At 38.0% G+C, this 15,714-nt stretch overlaps 1 protein-coding gene across 4 annotated transcripts in view; it reads left to right on the forward strand.

Moving 5' to 3' along the window:
* The window catches only part of ZC3H13 (zinc finger CCCH-type containing 13), an 85,162-nt gene that overhangs the window by 22,649 nt on the left and 46,799 nt on the right, over positions 1 to 15,714 (forward strand). For all 4 annotated transcript variants that reach the window (XM_055124770.1, XM_055124774.1, XM_055124782.1 and 1 more), the window contains exons 5-8: positions 371 to 479; positions 3,561 to 3,700; positions 4,207 to 4,367; positions 11,829 to 12,026. In XM_055124770.1, coding sequence (XP_054980745.1) covers positions 371 to 479; positions 3,561 to 3,700; positions 4,207 to 4,367; positions 11,829 to 12,026 — 608 coding nt within the window. The remainder of the gene's footprint in view (positions 1 to 370; positions 480 to 3,560; positions 3,701 to 4,206; positions 4,368 to 11,828; positions 12,027 to 15,714) is intronic.

The following is a 15,714-nucleotide window of genomic DNA, read 5'->3' on the forward strand; positions in this document are numbered from 1 at the left end:
GTGTACTTATTGTTGTAGTAAACTAGAAATTGACATTTCCTCTATTTAGTGCTCTTTTTTTTTATGAGAGATGAAGTTAGAAATATTCTACATTACAAAAATTGCTCATACAGGGACCAGAGATATAGTACAGCAAATACAGTACAGCAGATAGAGCTGTACCTTGCATGCAGCTGACCTGGTTTCATCCCTGGCCCCCCTTATGCCATATGGTCTCCTGGGCCTGCCCTAAGTGATCCCTGAGTGCATAGCCAGGTGTAAGCCCTGAGCTCGGCTGGTGTTTCCTCACTCCTTCATTCCTCCCCACCAAAAAATTACTCAGAGAGTTTTTAAAAGTTCAGCAATCTTTGCATATGTATGTACTTTTTAGAAAGAATCTTCAAGAGGGAGACATAGAGAAAAGGAAGACATAAAGATCACTAAGGAGAGAACTCCAGAAAGTGAAGAAGAAAATGTAGAATGGGAAACAACTAGAGATGGTGAGTTATACAAATTCCTATTTTTACAATTGATTATTCAGCCTGTGTACTTTTGGAGCTTTAAAGCACTTTCAGTTGTGGTCTCCTTTTTGTTTCGTAGTCATTTTACTGACTTGTTTCTACTTTGCTGGTTTTATATAATAGAGAGTAGGATATAGTAGCAATACAGAGTATGAGGAAACTATTTGTATTGCTTTTTAAATTTTTTTAAATGTTCCTATTTCCCCCCTTTATTAAATAGCATTTTGGTCATTTGGGCTCTTTTTATGTATGTATTAAAAAGTTGTTTTTGGCCCACATGCAGTGCTCAGGGCTTACTCCTGGTTCTATGCTTAGGCATCACTCCTGGCAGGTTCAGAGAACCATATGGGGTGCTGGGAATCAGACTCAGGTTAACCATATGAAAGGTGAGCACCCTACTCACTGTACTGCCACTCCAGCTGACTGCTAGCATTTGTGGCATTGATGTCCACAGTTACTTTGTTACCACCAAAGTGCCCCAAACTCTCCTCCAATGTCCTGACATACATTTCTTAACTACTCAGGCTTCTGCCTTGATTTGGATAGTTGCGGTTACTGAGAGCTAATTTCTCATTTCTTTTTTTTTTGCATTTTGGGTCACACCTGGCGATGCACAGGGGTTACTCCTGGCGGTGCTCAGGGGACTATATGGGATGCTGGGAATCGAACCTGGGTCGACCGTGTGCAAGGCAAATGCCCTACCCCCTGTGCTATCACTCCAGCACCCTAATTTCTCATTTCTTACATGTGTTCTGGGTTGGTTATTTTCCAAATCACAAGGTTTTTTTGTTTCTTTTATTTTGGAACCATACCACTGATGCTCAGTGGTCACTCCTTGCTCTGCACTCAGGAATTACTCCTGATGATGCTTGTGGGACCATACGGGGTGCCAGGGATTGAACCCAGGTCAGCCACAGGCAAGGCAAATACCCCACATACTGTGTTATCACTCTGGCCCCTGGATTGCAAATTTTTAAGATTATAGAGTAGCACGTTGATATACCTTTAGTTATTTTTCTCAAATGATTAGTTTTTATTTGTTTGTTTGGGGGCATGCCCCCATACCCCTCAGAGGTTACTCCTGGCTCTACTCTTAGGGATTATTCCTGGCAGTGCTCAGGGAGATGCCAGGGGTATAACCTGGGTCGGCTGCAGTCTAGGCAAAAGTCCTACCTACTATATTGTCCTTATAGCCTCTCAATGATTTAAGGTTTTGATTATTTTGCCCTTAGATTTTGATTCGAGCGGTCACCAGTAACATCTCTCATTGAGAGACTTACTGTTACTGTTTTTGGCATGTCCAATACGCACAGATAGCTTGCCAGGCTCTGCCGTGCGGGCGCAATACTCTCGGTAGCTTGCCGGGTTCTCCGAAAGGGGCGGAGGAATTGAACATGGGTTGGCTACATGAAAGACGAAAGCCCAACTGCTGTGCTATCGCTCCAGCCCAAGATTTTGATTATGAAATTTTATCATTACTTTTTTCATTGTTATTTGATTTATTTCAGGCTATACTTGAGTAGTGCTTAGGGCTAACTCCTGGCTCTGTGCTCAGGGATCACTCCTGGTTGTGCTCAGGGAACCATGTGTGGTGCTGGGAATTGAACCCGTATCAGCTGCATGTAAGGCCTTATCCACAGTACTATCTCTCAAGTCCCAAATTTTTAACTAATTTAGCTATGTAATTACCAGATAGTTGAACCTGATTATTCATTTAAATATAGAAACCTCAGTGAGGTACAAAACTAACTAGAGATAGCTAAAATTTAATTATATTCATTTGTCTGCAGCTATTTTTTATAATTATATGTCTTTAAGTATGTAGTAATTACTTTGACTAAAATGTGTGATTATCATATATATTTACTGAGAAATTGTCATATTTCAATAAAGGTGAGTATCAGTCATATAGCTTGGTGCCAGTCTCTCAGTTCCTGTAGTCATGAATGGGCAGTTGGCCCTTTAGTGTATTTAAACTGTATATAGCAATGGTGTCTTTGTTGTTATGGCTCAGCAATAAAATGGGACTACTTAGACACAGCAGTTTGTGGTCAAGGCAGATCTCCCTTCTATGTAAGAAATGAGATTCCTTCTTTTAGGCTTCGTATAAATAACAAAGGAGAGCTAAGACGTTTGTACACAACACTTGAAATGTTACCAGTTCTTTAGAGGTAAACTCATGTACACAGTACTGAAGTTGGTTAATGATATACTTTGATTCTCTTCAGTTTATATAAATTTTTTATTATTGAGAAAAATTATTTACTGGGCCAGAGAGATAATATAGCAGGTAGGCCACGTAACTGCTACATGGCCAACCTCGGTTCGAGTCCCTGCACCTTTTATGTCTAAGCACCACTAGGACTGATCCCTGAGCACCGAGCCAGAAGTAAGCCCTGCGCCATACCCATGTGGTCCGAAAAACAAAAAGAACAAAGAAAATTTCCTTTACCTTTAGTTTTAGGTACAAATTAATCATACTACTAAACTCTAAGACTAGTATTTTATAACTAATATCCTTTATTTTAAACTAATGAATCTTTTAGAAAATTAAGGGGATAATTTTTCATAGCAGCATGAAACATTAAAGCTTTGTTATCTTTAATGTTTAGAATTTACAGCTGAGTTTTTTAACTGTATCCTTTAAAATTCCCATGTTCTAATCAAAAATTCCAATCTCTAGCCAATCCAGTAATACTATCAGAAAACCCAGGAACTTTCAACTTTGTGGCTTTTTCTTAAGAAACCTATCAAAGAGGGGCCGGAGTGATAGCACAGCGGGTAGGGCGTTTGCCTTGCACACGGCCGACCCGGGTTCGATCCCCGGCATCCCATATGGTCCCCCAGGCACGCCAGGAGTAATTCCTGAGTGCAAAGCCAGGAGTAACCCCTGAGCATCGCTGGGTGTGACCCAAAAAAGCAAAAAAAAAAAGAAACCTATCAAAGAATCTATTCTAATCAAGGAACCTTCCAATTAAATTTATGAAATCAATAGCTGAAAATTGTTAAAATTCTTTTTATGTAGATAATATAGTTTCTGACAATGAACTTTTTTTTAAGATTCTGACAATGGAGATATTAATTATGATTATGTTCATGAATTGTCACTGGAAATGAAGCGTCAGAAAATACAGAGGGAATTAATGAAGTTGGAACAAGAAAATATGGAGAAGCGAGAAGAAATTATTATTAAAAAGGAGGTATGCTATATATTGAAATGCATGTTAATGATTTGTAGCAAACTATACTTAGTTGTTGCTTGTTACACCTTAAATTATATTATTATTCCTATATTGAACAACTTAGTGTATATCAGCCACTTCATACATGGTAATTATTTAATCTTCATATTACCCTATTAGAGAATTACAAATTTCTTTGCTATTTAACTTGTGTATAAAACTAAGGTTCTGTTGCCTAATTAGCTAATATTAAATGGTATTCTAATTAGGTCTTTTATAAGCCCCGTCTATTTCCAGAATACCGTGTTTTCTGATACATAGATTAGTCTTGTGTTAGGGAGTTAAGTATATTGGTTAAAAGTGAATTCAGCAGTCATACTGATTTTAATACATGGAGCACTTGTATTAAAATCACTATTGGAGCACTTAATATTCTTTTTTCTTAAAATGGGAACATGTTTTGTTGCCTTCTATTAACCATGATTGGTGGAGTTTCTGATTATTTTACTGAATGCTTTTGAAAGGTTTCACCTGAAATGGTCAGATCAAAATTGTCTCCATCACCTTCTCTAAGGAAGTCTAGCAAATCTCCAAAGAGAAAATCAAGTCCCAAGTCATCATCATCTGCAAACAAGAAAGACAGAAAAACAACTTCAGTGTCTTCTCCCTTGTTGGACCAGCAGAGGTCAGTAGGGTGATAAATAGTGGCAGAATGAAATCTCTTTTTCTAAAGTGATATTCAAAAGAGTAGATTACTAAAGAATACTTTCAGTACATTCTGTATTTAATGTATGCCTTTTTCTTCTAAAAATCCAACTGGGGATTGGGGACAGGATGTTAATGGTTCAGTTTCATTATAGAGTATAAATGACACAACTGTCTTGTCTCACATATACATATGTTTCAGAGCCTTTTACTATTTTTTAAATCAATATTTGCTTAGAATATAGTCTAATACTTCCCACCACATAAACAGTGATAGAGTTCTTAACCTTTTTTTTTGCTTTTTGGGTCACACTCAGCAATGCTCAGGGGTTACTTCTGGCTCTGCACTCAGGAATTACTCCTGGAGGTGCTTGGAAGACCATATGGGATGCCGGGAATTGAACCCAAGCCGGCCACGTGCAAGGCAAACACCCTACCCACTGTACTATCACTTCAGCCCATAGCCTTTACTCTTGAACTTGTTATTTATAGATGTGAATTGATGCTTTCATAATATGTATTATTTTAATTTTATAGCAGCAGCTTCATTAATAAAGAAATTTAGATGCCAGGGATCAATTTTAGGGCCTCACACCTGCAGTGTGTGTGCTTTACCACTGAACTATGTCTCCAACAGTCTGCTTAATCCCAGTACAGATATATAACAGATATGTAACATTCTTTTGTAACTTTCTTTTTCCCTAACATTTTCTACATTATATTACTATAAGTTTATATATGCAACAATATTTCATGACCTTATTTTGGGTCATTTGACCAATCTCCAACCTTTTCTTTAGTCTTTCAAATTTCTATCTTCCTTAAGTTTTCTGGTTTGTGTCGTAACAAACATAATATTGTCCTTTATGTACATACTAAATTTATGCCTTACTCTTGATATTACTATTTGCATTCTATTTTAACTGTGGTATGCATGTTATGAAGATTGGGATCTTCATGGTTCTACCATAGCATCAGTTTCTAACATCTTTCATTATAATAATCACCTTTTAAAAGTTGACTTGATCCTCTGGTTTATTATTCTTCTGAGTAAACACTGCAAAGGACTGTGGAAGATATTGAACTATAGAGTGTTATAATCCAGTTTGCTTTGTATCCTTTTGACTAACCAGTTACTTTCAGTTTCATTAATTTTCTCCTAAAGTAACAGTGTATGATACCCTTTAAAAATATTTTTTGGAAGGGGGTACACCCATCTGTGCTAGGGCTCACTCCTGGCAGGCTTAGGGAACCATATGGGGTGTCAGGGATTAGACTCAGGTCTGCTGCAAACAAGGCAAGAATCCTACCCTCTATACTATCATTTTGGCTCTTTTAAGATTTTTGAAATTTACCTCTTCATTGAAATTTTTGATATTTAGATTAATAGATTCATTCTGTTGTCTTTCATATAGTCTTGCTGCTTTGTTAGTAGCTCACATATTTTTGATGATTATCATGAGTATTTGAATATTAATAAGGATACAAAGAAAACATTGAGCATGACAGTTCTTTATCTCATTACATTTACATTAACTAATGTATGTCAGATCAGCTTTAAATTTCAGTTCTAGATTATACTTCAAACTGCCTGAAGACATATTCAGTAAGAAGTAAGGATTAGAATTTCAGTTAAAATGGTGGCATACAGCCAATGCCAATAAGTCACTTGAGATGACAAATAGGTAAACAAACATCTTGATCTTACTTGGTCGGCAGAGATAATTACTGACAAAATTCACACTTCTCCCTGAAAGTTGGCAGTTTCCTTTGACATTTATTATAAGATGCAGCCTTATAGTACGCTCAGGCTGATATAAGAAACAGTGTGACTTAAAATCAGCAAATGTGCAGCTGAACTGTTTCTTAACTTTAATTAGACTAAGCTGTTTCGTTTATAACTATTTGTACAAAGCTGTATATTAAAAGCAGTTTTGGGGAGAAAAGAGTGAAAGTATTTAAACCTAGTGGTGCATGCCGTCCATCCAGCCCACCCTGGTTCGATCCCCAGCACGGCATATGGTCTCCCCCAAGCCCCACCAGGGGTTACTTCTGAACATAGACCTAGGAACAGCCCTTGAGTTGTATTGAGTGTGCCCCCAACAAAACGGACAAAGAGATAAAATTAGATAATTGAGCTATTCTACACAAATAGGATATAGAGTCTAAAAAGTAATGAATTAATTTTAAAAATGTTAGAATGTTGTTAATGTCAGAATTTGTTAATGTCAAAAATGTTGTTAATGTCAGAATTTGCAAAACTGATTTTGAGTCTTAAAAACCCACATAATCTGTGACTTAAATAGCCACATGAAAATAACATGAAGGAACTGTAATTTATCAGTATAGATTCCTTAAACTAAAACTAGAAATTTTCTACAGTCCAGTTATCACACTTTGTATATCTACCTGACATATACAAAAATGTAAATTTGAAGAGATACTACGTTTCACCCTGTTTATTGCAGCATTATTTGCAGTAGTCAAGAGTTGGGTGCAGGGGCTGGAGTGATAGTACAGCGAGTAGGGCGTTTACCTTGCACACGGCCGACCCAGGTTCGATTCCCAACATCCCATATGGTCTCTCAAGCACTGCCAGGAATGATTCCTCAATGCAAAGCCAGGAGTAACCCCTGAGCATCACCGGGTGTGACCCAAAAAGCAAAAAAAAAAAAGCTGGGTGCAGCTTCAGTGCTCATCAACAGACAAATGAACAGAGTGCGTGTTCATTTTGTGTGTGTGTGGGGGGTGTATATACATATATAAAAAATGGAATGCTGCTCAACTAATAAAATTAAATAGCACATGTGATTTGACTCATGGTATACAGAGAAAAGCAGATAAGCTAAAGGAAACAAAAATCAACTTTTAGGCTAAAAATTCAGTGTCTCAAAAAGGAAGGGCAAACAGGAATTGGCAAATTAGGTAAAGCTTAATTATATAATGAAAGATGCAGGTTCACTCTTAGTGGTGAACTTTCATATACACATGTTGAGTTTTAAGATACACTCCTGAAACTTTAAATAACGTGCAGTCACTTTGGTATTTTTTTAAAAAATGAATGAACTTTAAATTCTAACCTTTAAATATGTCAGAACACTGTAATTGCAGTAAAATTGTAGTATATTTGTTTTCCATTTAAAAGAAAACCAAAGGCCAAAGTGATAGTATGGGAGATAGTATGGTGCTTGCTTTCTGGTGGCTGGCCTAGGTTCCATCACTGCATCTGGCCCCCAGGCCCTGTCATGAGTGATCCCTGAGAGCTCCAAATAAGCCCTGAGCTCACTATGAATGCCCTCCCTTTAAAAAGAAAAAGAACACTTCGTGATTTTTTTTTATTTCTAAGTAAATGTTTTATAAGAATCTCAGGAATAAAACCAGTTAACATATTTTTTTTTCTGGTCAAATACTCTTTTTTAAATTTTATTTTATTTTTATAAAATTGGTCACAATAATTCATTACATTATTACATTTAATATTCAAACACCAGTCCCACCACCATTGTACCTTCCCACCACCATATTTCCAATGTTTCCACCCCAAATCCCAAAATGTGTCCTCCAGAGCAGAACCAAAACCATTAATTTTGTGGTCAATTTTTTTTTTTAATTGATTCACCGTGAGGTACAGTAACAAAGCTTTAATGTTTGAGTTTCGACCATACAGTCATCCCTTCACCAGTGCACATTATCCACCACCAAAATCCCTAATAGCCCTCCCTCCCCCCATTCCACACTTCCCCCTGCCTGTGTGGCAGACAATTTACACAATAATCTCTTTTTTTTTGACTTATAATTTTTAATTTTTTTAAATTTTGTATTGAATCACAGTGAGATACTCAGTTACAAGGTTGTTCATGGTTGGGTTTCAGTTTTGTAATGTTCCAACACCCCATTCCTTCACCATTTCCCACCACCAATGTCACCAGTTTCTAGTTGATTTTCTTATAATTCAGGGAAAAATTATTTTTTAATTTATATCTATCATTCCATAAAATATTGGACAAGTTCTAAATTTTGTGGTGCAGTGAGGACAAATTGAAAATTAGCAGCAAATAGTTTAAAATCCTATTTAATTAAGATTTGACTGTGGACAAAAACAAAAAATAAAAATACCCTGACCTTCATTTTCTCATCTGCAGTAGGGGGAACTGAGGGTTGATATAACACTGTTGAGTATATGCACTGAAGTAAGACAGTGCTCTTAAAGTCACATGTCAGGAATATAGTGTGATACCTTAACAAAAACATAAAGAAGGGAAGTAGAAAAATATTGTATTATCAATTTAAAATTCATCAATTTAAATTTTTTTTTCATTTTCTAATATAAGGTCTCTCAATATGTTTAAAGTATAATTCTCAAGAAAAGTTCTGAATGAATGCTTCCTTATCATGGATTTTTATTGTGGGATTTTTAAGGATGTTAATAAGAAATGCTAAAATTTTCCTTTGTGGAAACAGTGATGAACAGATAGCACATGAAGAACTCAGATTCAAGCAGAACCATGAAAATAAAAGTCCTCCTAGGAGATTTAGGAAACACGGACAAGATAACAGACTTCTCATAGGACAAAGGAGGTGCCCCCCAAGACTACTCTCTAGATCAGAAATCGCAAATGTTTGCTCTGAAGAACTAGGTTGTAACTATTTATGGATTTGTGAAACTATGGACTTAATTTTGTCCCCTCCCTGAGTTAACATGTTGAAGGCATTTTTAGGTCATACAATGTAAGGCTAGTTAGAGGTGGGGAGTTTAGGATGTAGTTAGGTTTAGAGCAGTCATGAGTAAAGGTCTTGGTGATAAGATTACTGTCCTGACAAGCAAAGATACCTTAGGGCTTGTTTCTTACTATGCACACATCTGAAGAAAGGCCACATGAACACAGCAGTATGAAGGCTATCCACAAATCAGACAAAATCTTTCCAATACTGACCATGCTGGCGCCTGATTTAGGAATCTAGTCTCCAGAGAAAATACATTTCTGTTATTTTAACTGCTCAGTCTATGAGATTGTGTTCTCACAACCCAAGTAAATCAGGAGATTTGGTTTCTGAAGCTCAATATGTCACTTTAGCAGCAAAACAATCTTAGGCAGTATCTAACCAAATAGGCATGACTGGGTGTCAATAAAACTTCATTGACAAAAGCAAGATACTTGCTGTATCTGGTCAATTTACAGGAGTTTATCAACCCCAGATTCAACCCAGGAGATAGTGAACTACATTTTACAGTCCAATTCCTATTAGCTACTTATTTTGTTTATTTGAAAAATAAAAATATTTCATATACAAAAACCACAAAATAACAGGTATTGAAACCTAGTGCAAACTCAAAATAACAGTTATTAACTTCAAAGTACATATAGTCTAAAAAAATACATCAAAATGTCTCCTTTCCTCATTAAGTGAGTAAATCACTGTTCTAAAATGTTATTTTAATAGCTTATTTCTACCCACTTTATGTAATCATAGTTCCTATTTCTGTTCATTATGACTCCCTGATCAGATATGTTATAACTGTTATAATTGTGAAGTTCATGCTACCTACTCAAGAACTCAATATAGAAAGCTTCTATCAAGACCATATCAAGGAAATCAAATATGCATTAGAGGTCGGGTAAAAGGGCCTACTACACAATAATCTCTTTATTTACTTTAGTTACTGTTGATATTTCGAGACCAGACCCACCACCACTCATACCTGCAAAAAGGCAGTGCTAGACAATGTGTCTTGTATTGTTTATTTTGGATGCAATATAATGCTCTAGGAATTCTAAAATTTTAATAATTAGGGTCTGAAGAGATCATTGCAGCAAGTTGCTCGGGTCTGAGGTTTTTGTCTGTCTCTGGATCCTGGCTGTGTGGGAGCTTAAGTAGACGTGACTGGATGTTGCATCATCTCAGTCTCATTGGGGTGGGGACAGGAGGAGTGACCATTCCTCCCCTGTCCCATGAAGCCTGCTGGCATTTGGCGCCACTGCTGCTCGTACCTGGAGCTTAGCACTGACTTCTAGAAAATAGCGGTCGCCGGTGTTCCTAGGGGTAGGCAGAGGGATGGTACCTACCCCGGTTTGGAGCAGCCCAGTGGAAACGGCCTATTACAATGTCCAGGGCTATCTATCTCTGCAGCAAGTTGCCCAGGTTCGAGGTTCGTTTGTGTGTCGAAGACCAGTTAACTTTCATATGAAAATATTTAACCCTCAGAATTTTTATTTACAATACTACACACTGTTCTGAGGACAAAGGATATTGAGTCCAAGCTGCTTTCATCAAACTGTTGCTCATTTCTGAGGGAAGTACAGTTTTGAATATGTGAGACCTCAAATTATGACACTTAAGTAAAATTATCAAATGAAGAGTGTAATCTATATGTCAAATCACTTTCGGTCAGTTAAGTGTGAGATAATGAAATTCTAGAATTTGGAGGGGACTGTTTTTGTAATTTTAAAAGTTGAGAAAGAGCTTTTAAGTTAGACTCAAGAAAATTCCAATTTATGTGTACCAGCAGCTCTAGGATTTTGTTCATAGATATTTTTTGATCTTTATAATGATGAAAATACAGGAGCCATATAAAAAACTTAGTATTGAGATTGTTTACAGAGGTTATAGGGCATGTTTATTCAAGGAAATTCTGTATTGCATAAGAATAATATTCTTTTTGGGTGGGGGTTGGGGTCACACCCGGCGATGCACAGGGGTTACTCCTGGCTCTGAACTCAGGAATTACTCCTGGCTGTGCTCGAGGGACCATATGGGATGCTGGGAATCGAACCTGGGTCGGCCGCGTGCAAGGCAAACGCCCTACCCGCTGTGCTATTGCTCCAGCCCCCAGAATAATATTCTAAGTAATTGTTATTGAGAGATGCCATTGCTGTATTAGGTACAGTTACTTAAATATGTGTGTATATATGCGTGCATGCACGTGCATATACATGCACACTTCTAAAAGATAGAGATGGGGAAAGGAATAAGATTAGAGTGGGTGAGGAGACATGAAAAAAGTACAGATAAATATCCAAGTGTTAAGTGTGTATCATTGGATAATGGAATCATAGGTATAAAGTTTCTTCCTCCTCAATCCTCAGATACATGTCCTTTTAACTATTTACTACATAGTATTAAAACAAGTAAAAAAATTATTTTTTTTTTTGCTTCTTTTTTTCCTGGATATTACTAGTATACAAATAATAGAATGCAAGTGTTAGAAAGAGTTCATTTTTGGGGGGAGTACACCTACAGGTGATTGACTCTTGGCAGTGCCCAGAGGACCATATGTGGGGATTGAATCTGGGTCAGCTGATTGCCAGGCAGGTCCCATATCCATTTATCTTCTCTCTGCAGTCTACTAAAGAATTTTTAAGTCACTGTTGAGATTTTAAAAGTTTCAATTTGATTTTCCAAAAGTATATGAACCTCTAATTATAACTTTGTGTTACATCAGGAATTCAAAAAGCAATCAAAGTAAAAAGAAAGGACCTCGAACTCCTAGTCCACCCCCTCCTATACCAGAAGATATTGCTCTGGGGAAGAAATACAAAGATAAGTACAAAGTAAAAGACAGGATAGATGAAAGAACAAGAGATGGGAAGGACAGAGGACGAGACTTTGAAAGACAAAGAGAAAAAAGAGACAAACCAAGGTAAGTAGGAATGTATATGTAACAGTGTTTAAAAATGTTTTTTTGAAGCTTTTAAACTCTCACTGTAATTTTAGTGTTTTAAACTCTGTACATACAGTAATTCCCATAGTCATAATTACTTCATTAAATAACTTTAAAATGTTTGTTATTATTTAATGACAACATAAAAAATATCCAGCATGTCATGAAACAGTTTTTGAATTCTTACGCTCATTAAATGCTTCCCTTTCCTCCCATCCTGTCACAGATTCCCATGTCTTAGTAACCACCATCTTATTTTCTATTTCTATTCATTTGATTGCTTTGGGTATTTAAAAAAATTTTTTTTTATTTTATAAAGTGGTTCGCAATATTTGATTACATTTAATATTCTGACACTAATCCCACCACCATTACACCTTCCCACCTCCATATTTCGGGTGTTTCTATCCTGAACCCCAATCCCTGCCCCAAGGCAGATCCGAAATAATATAGTATATCCGTCTAAGGTTGGTTGCCTCCTACTTTGAATCCCATCAAATGTGGTGCGGTACTCTTGGTTAGAGTAAGGGTAGAGTATATGTCCTATGAAGTATGGTGCGGCCACAATTGCAGGAAAAGGTTCACTCATGGGTGAGGCTTGACTGAGCATGTGGAGAGCAGCCGTGATCATGGTGGCGGTTGGTTTCTGGAGGTTTTTGGCTTCCAGGGCCGGGTCCCTAGGGGCAGGAAGAACTCTCACCTGCCTCCTCTGGGGCGTCCCAAGTGAAACAGCCTGGTGCAGGATCCAGCGGTATGTTTCTGGCGAGCGTCATGTTATGCTCCCTTCCTGGAGAGAAGGACATGCATTCTGGATGGTGGCAGATGATGAAATTCTCGGCACCAGCCAGAAGTGGCTTATGGGTGTGACTGCTGAGTTGCTGGAGACCAGGGGGTGGAGGGTGGGGGGACGCTGTGGGGGAGTATGGGCAGAGAATCTCCGTTCCCGGTGAACCCAGAGTTCTCAGTCACAAAGTCCTGCATAGCTGGGTTTTCAGGGGGTTCACTCATGGGTGAGGCTCAGCACGAGCATGTGGAGAGTGGCCATGAGCAGGGTAGCGGTTGAGTTCTAGAGGTTTTGGACTGCAGGGCCGGGGTCCCTTGGGGTGGGGAGGGCTCTCACCCACCCCTCTGGGGCGCCGCTTTGGCTGCTTATAAAAACTGATGGTCTTGATTTTTTTTAATTCATTCATTTAATTCTAATTAAAAAGTCATTTTATAAAAGCCAAGTAATAGTGGAAGTAATAGTTTTCTTATTTACAATGTTTGTGCTATACAAACTAAGAACATCCTTATTTTCAAATTTATTCTAGCTAGAGAGATAGTACGGGAGGTAAGATGCTGGCCTTGCATACTTCTTACTCCAGTTAGATTTCTGGTACCATAAAATGTCCCCTGAGCACTGCCAGGAGTCAGTCCTGAACAAAGAGCTAAGAATAGCCCCTGAGCACTAATGTACTCAAAAAACACAAAACAGTTTTATTCTTCTTTAAAATTATCCTCCCAAGAAAACACTTTTTTTTTTTAATAAAAATTTTATTTTATTAAATCACCATGTGGAAGATTACAATGCTTTCAGGCTTAAGTCTCAGTTATACAATGCTGAAACAACCATCCCTTCACCAGTGCCCATATACCACCACCCAAAAAAAACAAAAAAAACCCACACAGTACACCTCCCATCCCGCCCCCCCACCCCCACCTTGTAACTGATAAGAAAAAAAACACTTTTTAGAGTACTCTCAATATCTTAATATTTGGGATTTCTTTTTTTTTTTTGAGGGGGGTGGGGACACACCATCTATCTTCTGGCTCTGCACTCAGGGATCACCGAGTGACCCCGACCATTGCACCCAGATTGCCGAGCTCATTCCCTGACTTGGCACTACTCTTGTGATCCCCAGTGCTACATCCAGAACATGACCTGTAGCCACCATTACAACCAAGTGTGCAACCTTGGCAAGCACAGCAACCGAGTATGCTTGCACACCTGGCGAGTATTGCATCAAATGAACAGTCCTTGGTGAGCAGCATATCCAAGTATGAAATCTAGTGTGTGACTTTCAGTGACTACCACAAACATTTGGTGACCTCTTGTACCACAATGATGAGAACAGCAAATGGAAGGGGGAAATAAAAAAAAAAAACAAAACACCAAACTGTTGGTCTTTTATAAAACATGAAAATAAAGTGCTCTTTATTTTAATAATAAATTGCATAGGAGGCCTTGCAAAGGTCTGGAGCTCATGTTTTGCATGCAGGAACCCCAGGTTCAGTCTTTAGTGCTGCATGGTTGGTCACGAGGAGACCCAGGAATAATCATCAGGCCAGGAATAACCCTCAGAACTGTTAGTGTGACCCACAAACAAGTGAAATACAGTGTAGTAATATTTAAAAATTGTGCATTTGAAGGTTTTAAACTAATAGCAAATAGATTGTAGCTATAAAGAGATTAAGTTTGACGTCACTTTCCTAGTGTTTTTCTTATGGACTTGTATGCAGTATCAATTTGATACAGAATCAGGTATAAGTCTCAGTATTCAAGATTTAAATCTGTAAGGCAGCAGTACCCAAACTACACATTGGCGTAACCTGAGTCTTTAAAAACTATTGGCGGGGGGTGGTGTATGTGTGGGGGGCAGTATTATCCCAAATAGGATTGGAGCCGTAGCACAGCGGGTAGGGCGTTTGCCTTGCACGCGGGCAACATGGGTTCAATTCCTCCATCCGTCTCGGAGAGCCTGGCAAGCTACTGAGAGTATCCCGCTTACACGGCAGAGCCTGGCAAGCTACCCGTGGCATATTCCATATGCCAAAACCAGTAACAAGAAGTCTCACAATGGAGACGTTACTGTTGCCCGCTCGAGCAAATCGATGAACGAAGGGATGACAGTGCTACAGTGCTACAGTCTTTTACTAAAAAAGTGCATACAGAGTCAGCCCAAGGCTGACACACTGCTTGACAGATCATTGAGTTTCCAAGCATTTCTTTCGTTTTGTGGGTTTATCTTATGGTTGAATATGACTGTTAATGTTTTTGCTTTTGTATTCATATTCCAGGCAGCAGAGAAAAAAGTAGGGAGATAGCTTTCATCTTTCTGAAAATCTTTCTTTCCATTCTCCTTATCTTAAAGATGTAAAACAGCAGATTAGGTGATAGGATAGGTTTTTGCACTCTCTGCTCTTCTTGGGAAATGGCATTTCTGTACATGTTATTAGGTAATGAGCTTATTGGAGTAAAAGCACTATTACCTGGCTTTTCAAGAAAGCTCTGTGACAACTATTTTTTTAATTAATTTTATTGAATCACCATGTGGAAAGTTACAAAGTTCTCAGGCTTATGTCTCAGTTATACAATGTTCAGACACCCATCCCTTCACTAGTGCCCATATTCCACCACCAAAAAAAAAAAAAAGACCAGTACACCTCCCACCTCCCCTACCCCCCCCCTGCATAACTGATAAAATTCACTTCATTTTCTCTTTATCTTGTTTACATTCCATATTTCAACTCAAAACTCACTATTGTTGTTGGGGTTTTAACACTGAACTCACTATTCTTCTTGGAGTTTATCCCCCCAAAATATGGCCCTATTGACAAGGAAACATTTGATAATTAGTTCTCCACAAATGAAAATAAGGAGGTAAAAGGTTTCTCGGCTGCAATAGCG

This window comes from Sorex araneus, chromosome 1, assembly GCF_027595985.1.
Source record: "Sorex araneus isolate mSorAra2 chromosome 1, mSorAra2.pri, whole genome shotgun sequence".
NCBI classification, from domain to species: Eukaryota; Metazoa; Chordata; class Mammalia; order Eulipotyphla; family Soricidae; genus Sorex; species Sorex araneus.